Consider the following 18,803-nt stretch of genomic DNA (forward strand, 5'->3'; position numbering starts at 1 on the left):
TGGCTCCGTAATCCCATAGTTTTCAAAACAAAAAACTGTACACGTTGATGTGTATCTGAATATGCATGTGGCCTGGAACAGCAACTCCAGGAAGGAGAGTGTCCTTGCTGTTTTCCTGCTCTATGAATTAAGATGATAAGCTAAATATTAGGACTGTCAATTATAATCAACCAACACACATTTAAGAAAATACAGGTTTTAAATAATTCTGAATAACTACAACAATTATCCCAATAATAGGATCCTTTTTCATCTTCTAATAAAGAAAGGACAAAACCTAAACAGCCTACATGAGCCCAAACAAGTAAAAGCCAAAGTCAAGCATCTATTTCAAGTACCAAAATATTCTGAAGAATCTAAATTTACCAGTTTGGTCCTAGTAAACATTAATAAACTGGGAGCCATCAAGGAAAGCTTTTCTGAGAAATTTGGGCCAAGATGTTCAGTTTATGTTTGTGTACCTGTTGCCCACTTGTTAAAATCAACAACCATCAGATTCTGTTCTCTGATCTGTCTGGAAATCTGGGTTTGTGTCATTTTACCACGCACCTACTTTAAACTGCATAGAAAGAGGACAAGAAAGCTAGATTCAACATTTGTCCAAATGAAAAGAACAGTTCCTGCATTTCTTACAAAAGCCAACCTAAACATTTATTACTCTACCTACTTTATTATTTAAAAGGAGCAGTGAAAAACTGAATCCATGACTGGCTTTCTCATAATTACTAACTACTATTGAAGTGTTCTCCCAGAAAAACGTTCATTCAGAACACAAGGTTTACAGGAAGTCTGACTGATTCCCAGACCAGACACATCTCTACATCAACCAGTCGGTTCTACTAAACACCTGTTTTGACATTTATCATGATTCTTTTAATACCAGTGTATCAATAAGGCAATAACTTAAATAAAAACTAGGTATGAATTTAATGAGCTTAAGATAACTTACTGTTCTGTGTAACACACTCACTTACATTTAAAAGGCTGCTGATGGCATCAGGCTGCATTTTTTTAACATCATCATAACATGGCCATACTATTTTCCTCTTGGTCTGAGAGAGTGACCCATCTGCTTGGTCAGCTTCCTCTGAAACACTGCATTTTGCCGTTACCATGGTCCAATCATAGGAAGGGCCTGTAGCCAAAATCTCTTCTACATAATAATCCCACTTCTTGAGGCTGGACATATTTACATTTGGTTTCAGTGCCTATTTGAAACAAAGTTTTATTATGATGACAGAAGGGATGTCTTTGAATTTCAGACTTACAATATAATACTTACATTTTCTAGATTATTCTAAACAGTATTATATATTTAGATTTGTTCTAAACAGTATATTGCACTCGGTGATTAGTGCTATAGTTTGATAATTTCCACAGCAAGATCTTGGCTTAGTCAGATCAAAACCTAAAACTAATACTAGCTTTGGGAATACACTGCTCATTTTTATCCTTCTACTAAACCACATGTCTACCAAGACCTCTAATTCAGCATATATACATAGCTGGTACTCTCACATTCTTGATGCCTCCTGTTAAAGAGACAAAAGGCACTGGACAGCAATCACCCTTCAGTTTTTCTCAGCAGAAAATCTAAGACCCTTTAGCATCAGAGAAAGGAGACAGGCTGTATAATCTGGGTGGACACGCCACTTGGAAAAAACATAGTAATATAAAGTAGGCAGCCAGAGACTGTAGATCTTTCAAGAGTAGTTTAAACCAGACCAATTTGTATTAGAAATCCTTTGATTTCTTTTTCTTTTAAAAAATACGTTAAGACTTTCAGTTTGCATGCAGCTTACTTGAAGGGAATTACTGCCTTAGGTGAACGTGCAATTTTAAAGTCTGAAGAGTGATGCTCAGTCATAATGACTAATTCTGCTACTATGATACCATTTCAGATAAGGAAAAATAGTTTCTTCTAAAGAAGAGAAAGAGAAAGCTACTCCTGATTGCTTACTAATCAGGCTACTGCTTACAGCAAAATGGATAGAACATACAGCGAAAAAGCAGCCCATCAAGCCCCAAATTCATCACAGTGATGGTTCTACAGAGAAAACAGACGTTTCTCTGAAACAAAGACATCAGAAGCACTTTCTATCTACTGAATGCACCCCCTGTTTTCTCCCTCCTCCCTCTTACACCACCATTTTATTAGGGAAGTGTGTGTGCATGCGTGTGTGGGTTGAAGGTGGCTGCACCGCTGACTGCAATAATGATCTGATGCAGACTCAAAATATCTTAAAGCGAATTTTTAATTATTTTTTTTTTAATGAGGTCAGTTTATACAGCATATTTGGGTGCTATGTATGCTAAGATACAATGTGGTGAAGCAACTTGAGGAAAAAGGGAAACCAAGAAACACCAACAAACATATCAGTGGTGCCATGGCCTCTGAGGCAGTGGAGACTGTCCTGTCATTATGTTTTCTGGTCACCAGCAGCAGACAGACATGCAGACAAATAATTTATCAGGGGGAAGCTCACTGCCAAAGCAGGAGAGAGCAGCAGAGGAATGAACATCTATGCAGCAGTGGATGGCAGAAATATCTCAAAAGAGCCTTGTCTCCAGAACTACCGTAAGAACAGCACCCTTTTCTGGCAGTTCCTGAGATACCTTGAGTGCTTCTTCCCCAGCTACTGCAGAATTCTATAATGGCGACTGAATTGTCAATTTTATATAATTATTCAAGATACAGTCCAATCTAGTCAACATCCATTACCATATGAGACAGCGATATAGATAATGTGATTCAATCAGACCATTATAAAATGTATCCCATTACAACTCTAAACTCCTTTCCCCATTAACCGTGGTTTGCAGTATGTAATTTTTTTAAACAATCTGTGCAAACTTTAAGATCATTTTAATAATAATTTGTATAATTAAATGAAATAAAATGAAGATTCTCATTTACCTCAGTGGGATGCATAAAAACACGTTCCAGAATTTAGCCCTTTAAATGACATTTCCATAACTAAGATGACTGAGAATATAAATCTATGACACTGCTCCAGTCAATCAAGGTGGTTCAACTTTGTCCACTGAATGCTTAATTCAGTTAAGAACAATTAATAACAGTATCAAAATGTACACAAGGAATCACTCAGAGTAACAAAACCACCTGTTTTTAAAAAAATCGTACCTCTATTTCAGCAGGGGCATAGAGGTAATTGAAGAAAATAGGGCTCCTTCTGTGCATCTTTTCAATACATTCCCAAATACAAATTCCTTTTTTGGCATGTTTATCTCCTTTATCTTCAAACAATGTCCCTAGAGAAAATAATAGCAGCAAAAATAGCTTCATGATAATACATAACACACACTAAAGCATAGCCAAAAGGAATTTCACAGGCTAAATGTATAGTAAAATCTACTAGCAAATGCCACTGCAAGAGATTAAAACAGCTGCTGTGCTTTTCAACTGCAACTATTCAGTAGCGTTGTATTTATAAACCTGTTCTGAAATTTACTGAAATACCTGAGCATATTTATGAATATCCCTTTCTGCCTGTGGCTATGCTGCCTCAGCAGACCACCAAGCCCTGCGAACTGATTTTGCCCCCCGGCACCCAGGGTTACTGGGACCAGCCCTTCCAATCTGCTGGCCCAGCTAGCTGCACCTGAAGTTAATTGCTAACTCTCATTTTGAGGCTAGTGTAAAGGAGTTAGCCATGTGCTATCCAAAACGACTCTGGAAGGACATAGAGGTTATCCAAAGACTACTGGAAACAGGATTTTATATTGCATTAAATGTTATTTGAAAGCAAACTACCCCTGAATAAACCCCCCCCCCCCGCCCCAAATTGTAGAACCATGTAACAACCCAGGTTGGAAGGAAACAGAAGGTCATTTGACTCCAACTCCTTGCTGAAGGTTAATAATGAAAATTAAGCTTTTGTTGAAATAAAATGGTTGCTCAAGTTCAGTCCGTTCCACAGGTACTACAGTTTTTAAGAAAAGCATTCAAATTGACCATATGCCATGAGAACCACCCCACAAGGCAGTGAAATTCAGAGCACGCAAGTGTTTTGCTTGGTGAACAAGTTCCAAGAACAGCCTCAACTATAGCTGTGTGGGCTCATTAAGAGGACTCTAAGGGTAGGTAACATCTTGGAACCAGTAAGGTTGCACATGATAGATGACATAAAAAGGAAATATAGAAGAAGAGAAACACTGAAGAGAATGCAAGAGAGAAGTGAGAGGTAACAGATGAAAAGGCTTTCCTTTCCTGAAACCTCATGCAATCTGAAGGATTCCCAAGGACTTTGTTTCTGTTAAAATAAGGTATTTAGTAGGGGAAACTGAACCACATGGGTAAATTGCTAAAAAACCCTGAGGCATGGCACTAATTTCTTCCACTTTCTCTTAGTCCCATTGGTAGCATGGTTCAGGAATCACTAATACAAAAAATTCTACATGTTCTTTACCTCCATTTTGCTTTATAATCCTAAAATGGAATTCATTACATCGTCACGATGCAATTATTGGACCATCTCAAACTGGTGAAATTTTTGTGGCCCAAATATTGACAAGAAAAATACTCATGGCTACAAAACCAATATGCAGTAATCAAACATCACACATACCATGCTCTAGTCTTTCATAGTCTGAATCCAGAAGAAATGTTTTAAATCGATTCGATATGTGGTGAAAAGCCAGAAACTTCAGGTAATATTGATTGAACTCAAACTCTGTTGGGTATTGGTTATGAATCTAAAAAAAAAAAAAAAAAGAAAAAAGAAGACATTGAGGTATAATACAAATAGATATATAAGAAATAATAATGTGAAATAAGACAGCAAAATAATTCCCCTGTGCATGCTGACAACAAATACATCCACACACAACAGTCTTGTCTATACATACAGATCCTTCTACATTTTGTCTAAAAATATTTTAGAGCTAATTAAATTCATGTTTTGTCTGTGCTACAAAAAATGTTTCAGAGCAGATAGGGTGTACTGTATGATAAGCAGTGTTAGACAAACCCCAGGATTCCTCAAAGTAATCAATCTGGATGTAAATCTTTTATGACATCTCTTAAAACACCATGTAACTTCATAGGCAAAGATGCTACTCCTGGACATAGCCGGAAATCAAACTTTAACCCAAAGGTTTTGCAGCAGACTTCTTGCTGTTGCTAAGATCCCAATGTTAGCAGAGATGTCCAGAGGTAACGCTGCAAATGATACTCCATGTGCCGTCACTGAAACACCGGATTTATGAAGTCCTTGCAGTCTACACATATTTCTTCCTTTTCAAAATACGCCCCCAAGTATTATAGTTCAAAAACCCCCCACCATACTGAGGAGGTGTCTTGCTGTTTTTCTTTTAAAACAGTAAAAACTGCGTAACATCTTAAATTGTTATCCTCAGTTAGAGAATTTGTTGTTATTATAGCCAAATCTTAGCTTGTGGCTAGGCATTTAAAATGCTAAGATACTTTCTCAGTTCAAGATACCCACACTTAACTTTATCCCCAGTTCTCCCCTGATACAAATGACTACATTCCTGCACTGTTTTGTAGGAATAAAGCTAAGCAAAACTTTTTCTGTAATAAATTCAAGACTTCACAGACAGAGTAACTTTTCTCTTTATAAAAAATATTTTTTATGACATATACTAAAATATAATCCAAGTACACAAATTATGATCAAAAATGACATTTGAGCTGAAATATAAAAAGCTCTGCATACGTGTGTGCATTTAGACACACAGACACACACATACTTCAGTATCTGTTTTTTTCTTGTGTTAGAAGTTTTCTTTAAGATACTGTAAGAAGGAAAGGCTACATTCTGCTATTTGACATGACTTATACTGGGTCCTAAATGTATACTTATGCTCCAATAATTATTTATTATTTAAGCAATTAAACATAAAAGACATTTTTATTATAGTAGGCAATGTAACCACTTACACTGAGGTTAAATACAGCTGGTTTATCTCTGATAACTCTTTGGTGCCACTTTAGTTAATTAACTGATTTTAAGGGATATACTCAAAAATCTACATGTAAGTTAGAAGCAATGTTTTAATACTTTACAATTTCAACACATACCACCTAGAAAGATAAGTCTATAGGGGCAGTATCTTTGCAAATTACAACTGCATCATCTTTTAAAATGCTTATTCTCCATAATATATGGATTATATAATTATTCTCCATAATATATGGATTATTATATAATAATTATATTATTACATAATAAAACTCAACTAGACCAGTAGGCATTTCCAATATTATGATTAGAGAAACTCAGTATTTTAGAATTCTTTTTTCAAATTACCACGTTCCCAATTAACTTAAATATCTCCTACATGTATTTAGCAGTCTTACACTTCTATCACCCTTCCTTAGTTTTCCAATACATTTTTGTTTTGTAATGCCATTATATACCAATATTTACTTAGTTTAAATAAGAAATACAGTACTCCAAAATGTCCTGTGCTTGTAATCACTAAAAGGCTCTTCCTGCAAACACTGGAATAACTGAACACATCTCCCATGGGAGTAGCACAGTCACCTCCTCTTACACAAGGGTGCTGTAACACAGCTCCTTATTGAGCTTAAAAGAAGTCAGCTCTAGAAAATCATTCTGGTTTAATTATATTTAAGAAATTACCAAATAGATACAGGAAAAAATAAGAGAAGTTTCCTGCACTGACATCACTGTCATAAACTCAATCTTCTTCGAAGCAAAGAGTTTATCTGCCAGATGCTGCTATTGTGAAAGAATGATTTTACATTAATAATTCAGCTGACACCTGGAGATACTGGCATAAACAATGACTTTTTACAAGATGATGCAGTTCTAATTTAGAAGTAACTGTTTCATTTGTTTTCTCGGTATCTTTAGTATAACCCATGACATTTAATGCACACACTGGCTCTATGGTGACTTTCTTACTGCACCTAGTATATTGCGACTATAACAGTTAAAAATATTTTGAAAGGGCCAACTATTTGTTTCCAGTGAATGGGCAATTTTTAAAAACTGATCATAATATACTACACTTCAGGGTCAAGTTGTGATCTAATTGGATTCTGCAGTTGTCTAACAAGCTGCATGGAAACCAATGAAACTTAACAGAAATGTTAAAGTACAAATGTTAAGTAAGTTTATAGTAACTCCTATGAAACTTCAATCATTAACTTGACTTCAAAATTAATTTCCTTAGAGTTTACCACCATACTGTAGGGATTTGGTAAATCAATACTATGCAATCATGAATTAGAAGACTAATCTTTGTGAGTCTATTTTCTAAAAAACATACTCATGAGTTGTATTCTAAATAGGATTTAAAGTCATTTAGCTCAAAGATTGTTTCTAGTAACAGACAAGGCTATATTATCTATATTACACTGATTATGCAGTAAACGTGTTCCCATGCCCTTGGCTGAAGATTACACTGGCTGAGAAGTTTATAACCCCTAGACAGCCCTACCTTTCTTCATGAGAAGTTACTGCCTCCTTCAGATTGACCTACTGAACTGCTTCTAAAGCCACATCCTTCAAAATAAGATGGTTTTTCTACCAAATTTTTTCTACCATTGTGATTGGAAAAGGAGTTGGGTTCACATGACCCCTTAGCTAACTGACTGGAAGGGTAGTATCTCTACCAGAGAAGGGATGACTAACTCTAGATGGCCTGCAGGAGCTGAAGCCAGGGCACGTGGACACAGCTTAACACCAAAACCCAGAAAATACAGGTCTTTTTGTAAAATGTATCTGGTAATAACTTGCATACTTTATACTGCCTCTTAAAGACAGAGAAGAGTCAGATACCTAGTGACATGCATCAAAGCTGCTATCTGAGATGAATTACAAAGGCAATGTTCTTACATTTCCTTGACACATTCACATCTATAGTAGCGGTATTTCAGGCACCTTAAAGCTTGAGGCAAAAATCATACCTGACAGCTGTTAACAGCAGGGGCTTATCCCACTTTACATTTCATCCTAACTTTTAAAGCCAGGATGATTACAATCCATTATTCCATGTTCTTATCTGCAGATTGTGTTAAACCAAGAAAAAACAAGAATTCTGCCATGAAAAAAACACGGTACATTCTATTTTATGACAATAAACCAAAATCTTTCGATTACCCATTTGTTTCCAAAGTTTGTGTGATCTCTGGACTTGAGGAAAAAAAATACTGCACAGGTATGTGTAGATAATCTCCTTGCTTTTCTTTATGCCAACTTTCTAAGATTTATTACAGTAAAACTGGAACTGATTTCCAGGGTCACAAACAGGATGTAGGCTATGTCTACATTAGCAAGTAATTCAGAGCAAAAGGAGCACACAAAGAGACTGAAGTGGCTGGGGCTGAGGTCCCTGCAGCTATACTACACACTTACTGGTTTACTTTGGACTAGATTTAGTCCGGTTGAGTTGATGACCTCGCTGTACATTTATGACCCCCATTGGTTATAACTTAAGTGATGAATCATTGGTTCAGATCCTTTTAAGAGCTGGTGTGTTTTCAGTACATACCTGAAACAGACCTTTCAGGTTTAATTCTTTCAGGAAAAATCTAGTACACATACACCAAAACAGCATTAACAAATAGTAAGGGGAAGATGCTGGAGGGATTCACTTCAAAATTAACACTACTGCTTGAAATCAAATGTAGGTTTCCTTCATTCTACTAACAGTGTTATCCAGTCAGCTCATTAAAGCTTGGAAAGACATCTGACAGCAGAGAGAATACAGCACCAGATGAATGATTTACACACAGAATTGCACAAACCACCACGCAGATGGGCTTCAGTGTTAGGAGACATGGCTGTTCTGTCCTGTTGTAGCCACTGCAGCTAAGAAATTGGTCTTTTCTACTTCACAAAAGGAGGAAAACCTTAAGCTGTTGTAAGGAATAATTAGTGTGACAATTCAGGAGATTAACTTGTTTGAATGAAAAATGCAGTACTGATTCTCTTTAGAGAAATCTCCCCATTTTAAATACAAGTTAACCTGAGGACCACAGCCATTGGGAAACAGATCGATGAAACGGGAGACGTGACAAATACTTCTAAGGTTTTCTGATGGGGAATGCTGTAGGAATTGAACCAAATTCCAAGTATATGATTGATTAACTCGCAAGACAGCAATAATGATGGCTGTTGGTGCTTAATGCTGGAATACAAACAAGATTTTTCTTTTTTGCAACGTGTTCTTCAGTAAGTCTTTACTCATGTTCTTACAAGCTCATTCATTATCAGTCCCATAGATACGTAATGATTGTTTTTCACTGGTTTAGCAAGTTATTTACTCTGTAGACTTTGCTTCAGTAGCAAAGTCTACTCGCTGACTTCTCTTTCAGAGTCTACTTCATGGAAGTATTTGCTGTGAATGTCTGTTCTCAGTAAGAAGGCTAGTGTTTAACAGTCATCCTCTGTGAGACACAGTCATCCATAAATTTTAATACAGGTTAATAATGTCCAAGAGACTTTCCAGCTTTTTCAGCAAGAAAAAATGAGAGAACTGGGAGAAGACAGACATATGTGCAAGAGGAACTATGCAAGCTTCTCTACTGTGTTTGTATACATAGAGACTCTGCAAAGCATTTATATTTACTGCTTTGAGATGAAGAAAAGGACATTAACCTGAATGAGTGTAATATTCTTAACCTAACTTCTTCCTACACAGCGTAACTGTTGGTGTTCATCTTCTTCTGCACATGCAGTATATATAAAAATAAGAACATCTCAGGACCCCCTGGTTTATAGCGAGTTGTTTCCAGAACTCATGGAGTACAAGGCCTCTTCAATGTTCATCATCAAGCACAAAGAATTAAAAACTGTCTAGTCACTGTCCTAACAGTCAGTTTCTTGTTCTGAATAAAGGTTCTTCAAGACTGCCACAAAAACAGTCTTAAGCTTAGAAAACTTCTATCTGAAATCTCTGCATAAATGACCTTAGAAGATCTATAATGCCAAACATCCCTCTTAGTCTGTTTTGTGTGGATGGGTCAGTTTCCTCTAGGCAACCATTCCAACTCTTCTCGAGGTGAAATCCATTCACTTTAATAAAACCTAGAGAAGGGCATTACCAGTCTTCTCTCAGACCATTAACTGTAACATCTGAAATAGTGGCATCTACACTCTTATTTATGAATTTTTTTAAATTAAAATGAGATAAACTTACCTGATGCACACAGTCTAAGAACTGTAAGAAAACAGGAGCAAATCCACTACCCTGACAATTAAGAGTCAGATTACTACGTTGACTGAATTTATGACCAAAAGAGAGCCATTCTTTTTCCACCAGCATTCGGAAGCCTTCGAGTGTCCTATAGAAGGGATCACTGAGTAACTGCACCAGAGATACTACCTAGATCACAAGACATGATATATTGTGTTAAAAGTGACAGAAATTAGAACAACTTTGTCAATGAATATAAATAATTCATAATCAGTTTATAGTTCAAGGAAAAAAAAGCCTTCATATAAACTCAATTACAAGTGTTTTACCACATACATTTAAGTATTTTTTTAAGACAAACCAAATAATCTCTCACATGAAAAAGCTTCAATTACACTGAGACTTTACAATAACTGTAAAAGTCAAACCTGAGCAACTATAGACTCTGGAAGTCATTACAATGTTTACACATTTAAATTACACTTGAAATAAACCAAATTTGATTACTAAAACAAAGATAATAAATATTTCTAACACAGTATTGGCTACCTCAGCAAAGAAAGTGTTAAAGAATTGGTTCTGAGGGTGACTTTTAGAGTTTCTCCTGTGTTGCCATGCTATGGCACTCACCAGCCAGATTCAACCTGTTTTTTACAGAGAGCATCTCAGGAGACTTCAAAACACAGCACAGATTTCTTTCATTTCCAGCTCTGTAGGTCCCCTTCTCTATTCTTCATTGTTTCACAATGATTCCATAATTATGTTAACACCCTTTTGTGGGTTTGTTTACCTGGTATCAGGATGCTCGCTGCACATGAAGTTTTTATTTTCTAGAATTATTGATATCTGTGTTGATCTTCTGAACTATGAAAAAACTATAGGGACACAATGCATCCATTAAATGAGGCAGCAGGTCTTCATTCACCTAATTCATAGTTTGTTTCGCAAACAATTATCTGTTGTGGTGATCTGTCCTTGCAAGTAGGTGTTACAGTCCCTTTGGCACAAATTTAGTTTTCTCCCTGTATGCTTTTATGGAGAGTGAATGGCAAGAGAAAGAATTCCTCTCTCTGTGTTTACAAAGATAAATTAGCAATAAATTGTGGCAACTTTCAGCTTTCCTTCCTACATACGGTCAGGTGCAGGAATGCAGATTTTATATCTACACCTTAAAGCCGTAAGTCCATCAGGACCCTTGGAACAAATTCATTTTAAGCAACTTTTTCACGGTGTAAATTGCAAATGACTGCAAGAATTCACGCATTCTAGTTTCTTCTCTGCTGCAACAACACGAATTTATTGTTACACCAAATTATCAGTCACTTCGTGTAAAAAAGTATTGCCTGGTGTTTTTTCTTAATATTTAACTTCTTCAAAGTTTTAACAGCAGCTTACTTGTGCAGTAATATCCCAGCCATCTTCCAAACAAACCATAACAGAAGAACCATTTTCCAGCAGCTCAGAGATGATCACAGCCAACTGCATTATCCTGTGAAGCTATAAAGTATTACAAATAAGTAACATAACCAAGTATAAGAAAAATTTCCAGAGACTATCAATACATAGAATCTGCTAACATTTAATATTAAAACATGTATTCTGAAAGCTACATATAGCACAGAGAAATGCACCGATGTAACAGAAAGCTATAAAACATAAGTCTCAGGATTTTAAGCTGAACTATAACAAAAGTAAGCAAAGATTTGAAGATAGGAATTTAAACTATTAAAACCAATGAGTATGGTAATAAAATTGCTGTCATAAAAAGGAGAAAGGGAACAACATAGCTGACAGATTTATTGTAGAGAAGTTCCATCCTGGCCTTAACACTAAAATGTTAAGGTTCCATAAAGTCACTAAATACTTTGATGGGAGAACCCATGTAAGATATTTACAAGATAGTATTTCTAATGCTTAATCCCATGAAAGTTGGAAATTAATGAATAATGATGATAATGAAAAAAACAAACCACAAACCTAAAAACGAACACAGAAAAATCCTAATTCTATAATCTGGAAATAGTTTAGATAGATTAAACAGTGTTTCTTATACTTGGGCAGGCTGGCTAAAACATATGAGGTCACATTAATTATTTCCGTTCTCCTATTCTTTATGCAGTAATACTCAGATTTGTTGAACAGGTGGGTTAACTAATTTCTCCAGGAAGGGTTATTTACTTGAATGAGATTGATTCAAACATAGGTATGTGCAGGTTAAAAAATTCAGGTGAATTTTAGAAATTTTATCTTACTATGAGACTTCATATTATTGTCAGTAAAAGGAAAATCTATATGATGTCTCTTTGTTTTTGTCATACTATGATGGCATTCTTGGTTAATAACATAACAGACATTATGTAAGCAATTCATTTTTTTACAGCTGAACGAAACTGCTCTCTGAATACAACCCAACTAATAGCAGCAGTAGGAAACATGAAAGCCTGAAAGAAAGGAGAAAGCAGTGTAGGAAAATTAATAAACAAAAGATGGCAAGAGACATTTAGGATCCTTTATGCAAGGAAAAAAAAGATCAGAAAGTACAGAAGGCACAGGAAAGTGACTCAGGGAGAACAAAATTAAATTTGAGAAAGTAAGAGGAAAAAAGATCAACCAATCAACAGCTAAACCCTAGAAAATTCATACTTGTTTAGGGCAGTCCTATTTTTACTTCTTACAATACCCCAATCGTATGAGTATTATTATGGAAATTGTGATGGAAAACACTTAACTCCTCTGAACATCCACATAGCCATTACTTAGAAAATAAAAGAGACTGATTTTCCCGCAATTTTTAATTGCGGATCAAAAGATTGAGAAGAGAACCCCTCTTATAGCTCAGCAGTTTGTTTATTGTTCTTTACTTTCTTAGGCAGTAGAACAGAAGAAAGGCTGTTTTTTCCTGTCCTTAATGAAGAAACTGACACGCAACCGGGTTATATGGACTCAATATTAAAAAAAGCAAAAACCTATTTTTATCATTTGTATTCAGAAGGTAGGGCAGCATTTTCAAATTTCTTCTTCCATATTCACATCCTTAAAAAGAAATATTTAGCCTATACGGTGTTAAAAACCAATAATGTGTAACTTTTATTGCCCAGGAGAGGAAAGCTTAATACACTAAAAACACATTTCCAAGATGACAGATTTATGTTCTTTCACAGTAATAGCAGAAAATGTGTCAAATCAGTCATAAATTAACTTCATCACATAAGTCACATACAACATGATTTAAACCACAGAAATATGGTTTACATGTCACACAGCTCGTGTGTGACATGGTGATTTAGTCCTGAGCAGAGTGACACACTATTACTTTTCCTCTTAAGGAGTAACTCCAATGTTAAAATTTCCCTTGATCTCTGTGCTGCTACAGGGACATGTTTATGTCAAAGTGACATTTATCTACAGCTATCAACTTGCTCAACTACTCTGTGACTGAAAATGTTCACACGATGACGAAGTCAAGTCTTCATGATCTTCCCACTCCTCCGCCTCCTGCAGAAGGCAGTGGCCAGACACAGCAGGGACCAGCTCCTGTGCTCTCTAAGGCGTGATCAGACCCCAAGGGAAGAAAAGCCACTCCTCGCACTGTAACACATTTCATCCAGGAGCACGTGTCCTGGTGCATAACTGCTGAAATGGCTGTGTTACCTGCATGTATCTCCTCCTTAGGAAATCAGCCTAAGAGTGTATTCTGTTATCTGTGATTAATTGCATTTGAGAAGAATATATTCAGCAGAGAATTCTAAAACATAACATGCAACTGTTAAAAAAACATTCACTATAATTAAAATGGTTTCAGATTTACAAAGAACTGACCTCCACACATCCTTCTTATTTTGAACCTTCCGAAGTTACTGCCAGTCTTGCCTCTGTTTGGTTAATCTTTATGTAAGGGAATATGGGATAGGGAAGTCGAGGAACAGATTCAGAAAGAACAGTTTGGCAGACCCTCTGCTCTGCAAGCATTTCACCGTGTCTCACAACAGATAACATGTGCTAGCTTATTTGTGAAATACTTGTGCACATGGCAATTTACAGTGGGAACACATAGGAAGAGCAGGATATAATTTTTAAAATCAAAAGGTTCATTTATTATTTTTTCTGATTTTAAAAATATATAAAATAAGAAAAAGCAGTTAAAACCAAGACCATAAATTGTGTTATGATCTCCACTTGTGTACATGTTATAAACCATGAATTATAAAAAATGCCTCCCACATTTGTAAATGTTATGACTGTATTAAAATAATAATGGTTATGTAATGACAGAATTGATAGCACGCAAAATAATGACAATGAACAAAGAACAGCTGGTTAGAACACAACAGTTCCCTGTCAGAAAAACATGAAATTTATTTTGTGCAAGCAGTACTGAATATAGATTATTAAAAGTACTTCTCATATAAATTACCTGTGGGAACCACTCTGACTCCCCAAGAGCTTTAAGGAATGTTGCCTCAGAATCTGTAGGAATAGTGCTGGGAACACAAGCTCTCATCAGCTTTTTAAAGCTTGCCTTTGTCTGTCGGATGTCACTGAATTCAACAGGAACAAATTCACAATTCAAAGCAAAATCAAGTTTGAATCCCTGTATGAAAAGGACAGGAGCAGATGTAATTTAAAAGGGAAGCATGTTTTTTACCAATAGTCTTCTTAAATCTCAAAGTCTTGCCTGCTTTATTGCTAAATATTTCAATTCCTAATTCAAAATCTGTTTAGTTAAACACCTGCCCCAGATAATAAAAATCCTTACAACGCTTGCAAAAAGTGCCATAACAAAGTACTCATCTACAACTCGTAACAGCAGAATGTACTGCCCAAAACTGCAACCTAGCTGACTCATCTAAGCAGTCACTGCCCACTGAGGCATTCTGTCTGAAGTACCTGGTTCAACACAGAACAGAAGTCTGTTCTGCAGGAAAATAAAGAGCTTCCTTACTGTTCAAAACAACAGTTTGTTCTAATAATGATAAATGATGTTTACTTTTGAAATGGCTGTTTACTCTTTTATGTTATATTCTTACTCTTTATCATATCAGAACACTTTGATTATAGACTTAATGGGCGATTTCTGTAAATTACTGCTATGCTAATTATATTAGAAAGCAACAGAATGTCAAATGAAATCTAATTAAAAATGACTACTGTATGTGCCAATGTGCAATGAAGAAACCAAAAGGAAAATTAATTTACAAATCAATTATAAAAGACAAAGTAAAAACAGAGAACTAATACCTGCTATATAGTCATAATTTAAAAATACAACTGAAAATACAAAGAAGATATAAAAGAACATTTGAAATTACAAAGAAAAGTCAAAATAGAAACAAAATCTGCAAAGAATTTTGAGTCACCATTCCGATACATCATGGTTCTTCCATCTCTTGACATAACACAAATTCAAAAATAACTGAATGCTGATGTATTTCCCTACTACCAATAACTGATTTGGGAAGTTATATATTTCAAAAAATACATAATATTTTATGTATGGTCACATTTTGAATGAGATCGTAAAACAATGGTTTTTCAATCTTTGAATGCTAAGATTTAAAAAAAATAATTGCAAACATTTCCTGAAAAAAAAAACCCCCTACCAAGATTTAATGTGGAGGATACCTGTCTCTTAAACAACTGCATCTAAAATAAAATTTATCCAAAAAGATGTATGAAACTGTAGACATTACGGTCCTCTTCATGTAATCAAACCAGATGGACAGACTTCTGGGTTGGCCTTACATCAATTCGGCTTCATATGAGTTTAACTGCAGTAACCAAGGTTTTCTTCTCTGCTAATTGCTTTCCTGATTAACAACATTCCACTTGCTTCATAACATACTTCAACACATCAGGAAATGTAAAACTGCCCTTTACATTACCAAGTAAGTCTGTTTCACGTTTCCCAAAATAGAAATCACTGAGACACTGGCTCAGCTGAACACTAGCAGAGCTGGAGTACACTAGGTGTAATAGTACATTTAGGTGTAATCAGGAGTGGCTCTGAAAGTAAAAACTTAAGAGATACAGAACTTCAGCTCTTCCCCTGGAAGAGCCCTGAACACCTCCGAAAGGGGCCGCAAGCTCCACTGCTGCTACACCAGCCCCGCTCCACTCGCCCCAGTCCCATGGCTCCCCTTGGCCCCAGCAAGGCAAACCGCTGCCCCCGCCCCGGCAAAGCCAGCGCAGGGAGAGAGCTGGGACACGGTGACTGCCGAACGGGAGGGCTGTGCTGGATGCTGCTGCCTACCAACGCATCTCCTTCCTAGCCATGTCTCCCCCAGTCTGAATGCTCTTTGTACAAAAGCTATTCCATTCCTCCGGGCATGTTACCCATCTTTGTATCTCTTAGCTCTCCTACACATCAGCACTTGAGCAAAAGTAACAAATAGGGCTCTACTCACAGAACTTTGGTGAGTTTGAGCCTGATTTTTAACTGCTCCTTAAGATAATTTAGTATATTTTAATTTATGTTAACTTTGTTGTACTGTATAATCACAGAGCTTGATTTTTCACCATCCTAGCCCCACTGAGTTCTATGGCATTGTTGTTCTGTGTACAGGAATAATTCTCATGAGAGTTTACGCCTTCAGAATTGTTATCCATCTGCCTTATCTAGAATATTATTTACTGTTTTGTAAAAACATTAGGGTTATCAAACTCAAGCAACATAAAAACTATGTTAATATATATAAAACAAATGCCATTACCCGTAACTGAGATTTTTCTCCAAATACATAGAGGGCTGCTTGCCGTCTCAAAAGCTGACTTTGCAGAAAAGTGCTGCCGCTGTAGGAAGTGGCGTTATCTTTCCCTGCAAGTCGTGCACCGACATCAATGAATGGAGTCTGAGTGTTGATAAATCGGTTGCTTGAACGAAGACTTGCCCATACACCTTCATAAAGATGAAAAATATTTAAAAACCTCTTTGTGCGAGGCACTGGAGATCGTATTTATTAAGGCATAAGCTAAAAGATAATTTGGAAAGTAAAGTACATAAACATGTCGTTCACATCCCTCATAGGACACAAATAACAGCACATACTGGAAAAATATTTTCATAACAAAAATTGTTAAAAGCATCCTACTACACTGTCATTTAAGATACTGATCAAACTGCACAGTGCTCTCTATCGTAGAGAAAATGGTTGCTATGATATCATGATAAAATGAATCACAATTTGTAAGTAATTAACATCCATTTGACTGCATGGAAATGAAATTGCTGGTGTTCTTTTTAGAAGTAGGGTCAAAATTTGATGTATTTCCTTGTCAAAGGCATATTATTTTGGAAGTCTATCTAGTAAGAATATAAGGACTTCCTTCAAAATCAGAAATAGTATCACTTAGCATTCCCCGTTACCTAGCATTCTTGTTTCCCTTTCACCCTACACAATGTAATAGTATCAACCATATAATAAAAATGTATATAACTCTGTTCAATTCAAATATTACATTTCAGGATAAAGTATTCCATATTTACTCTTGAAATGCCATGATTAAAATGCAGAACTCTGTGAATTTTAGTATTTAATTGTCCATCTCTAATGGGCAATTAGAAATGAAAATGAATGTAAAGAAGTTCTTTTTTTAATCTGTGTTTCACAACTATATTCTAGCAGAGGTGCCTACGGTATAGTTGTGTGAGCAGAGCGAAGGATGCCTAGAAGATCACAGCCTTACAGCTTTAATCTGGCATTACTCTGGCAGCAAGGCGTGGTACACAGATCCCAAAGCCAGCAACAACATGAGCCTTAAACAGCGCAGCGCGATGTGGAACCCCGGACGTGCATCTGAGAGCAGCCCAGCCACAGCTGAACGGCACTGCCCCAACCTCACCCCCTCTGCCTCTCAACAGCGCTTCTGGTTTCTGCACCGGGCCTTGCTGACGCAGCTATATTGTCATTTCCAGGGGAAGAAATTCCTTCACAGACAGACATGCTCTGATCTGATCACGCTTAAGCAAGTTTTGTGATTTCAACATAAAGTAGTGCTAAACCAGATTGCTAAGGCCTTTAGCAGAAGACACGCAGTAAATACTTTGCTGTTTCCTGTGCCTTAATTAATAACAAGAATTCTGTGAGGCTGTTTTTGTGTGTCCAATGTGAGGTATGTGGAAGGTACTTGATTTTCAGAACATAAATAGCACTACTTGAAAATCAAATCCCTTATAGTATACTAAATTTGGCATTCAAATGGCAGTGTGAAATTCTTTAACCCAATATGCAATAAATCAGGTTATCAGAAGAGGCTTTGTCCATAAATCTGTGAAGCAAGATATCCAAAGAGGCACCAGAAACGCCCTGTAGTAGTAGAAATTTAGATACTACAGTACCAAAAAAACCTTCCAACCACTTCAGCCAAATCCAGTAATATGCATAGTTAACATTTCTCGCATAGAAAAAAAAAAGCTGCAGATAACAGTAAAATTCAACTGAGATAGCTCAACCAGCAAAATAATTTAGTTCTATTTTTTAGAAGCAGGATTATGTTTCTATAAAAGAATAATTCTGTACAGTAATCCTCAGCAGGGACTTTTCTGTAAAGTTTAGCTTGTCTGCCTGTCTGGCTGCTAGTCTCTGATGTAAGCAAACGAATAGGAGTAACTGAGAATGGTTGGCTAGGAACTTACAAATTGGTAGCAGTTCTAA

At 36.3% G+C, this 18,803-nt stretch overlaps 1 protein-coding gene across 5 annotated transcripts in view; it reads right to left on the reverse strand.

The window, feature by feature from the left end:
• SBF2 (SET binding factor 2) overlaps positions 1-18,803 on the reverse strand; it is a 243,214-nt gene that overhangs the window by 10,981 nt on the left and 213,430 nt on the right. For all 5 annotated transcript variants that reach the window (XM_074918678.1, XM_074918681.1, XM_074918679.1 and 2 more), the window contains 7 exons: positions 16,863-17,047; positions 14,567-14,743; positions 11,548-11,649; positions 10,156-10,341; positions 4,590-4,716; positions 3,146-3,273; positions 975-1,208 (listed from right to left, as the gene is read on the reverse strand). In XM_074918678.1, coding sequence (XP_074774779.1) covers positions 975-1,208; positions 3,146-3,273; positions 4,590-4,716; positions 10,156-10,341; positions 11,548-11,649; positions 14,567-14,743; positions 16,863-17,047 — 1,139 coding nt within the window. The remainder of the gene's footprint in view (positions 1-974; positions 1,209-3,145; positions 3,274-4,589; positions 4,717-10,155; positions 10,342-11,547; positions 11,650-14,566; positions 14,744-16,862; positions 17,048-18,803) is intronic.

This window comes from Athene noctua, chromosome 14, assembly GCF_965140245.1.
Source record: "Athene noctua chromosome 14, bAthNoc1.hap1.1, whole genome shotgun sequence".
In the NCBI taxonomy this organism is placed as follows: domain Eukaryota; kingdom Metazoa; phylum Chordata; class Aves; order Strigiformes; family Strigidae; genus Athene; species Athene noctua.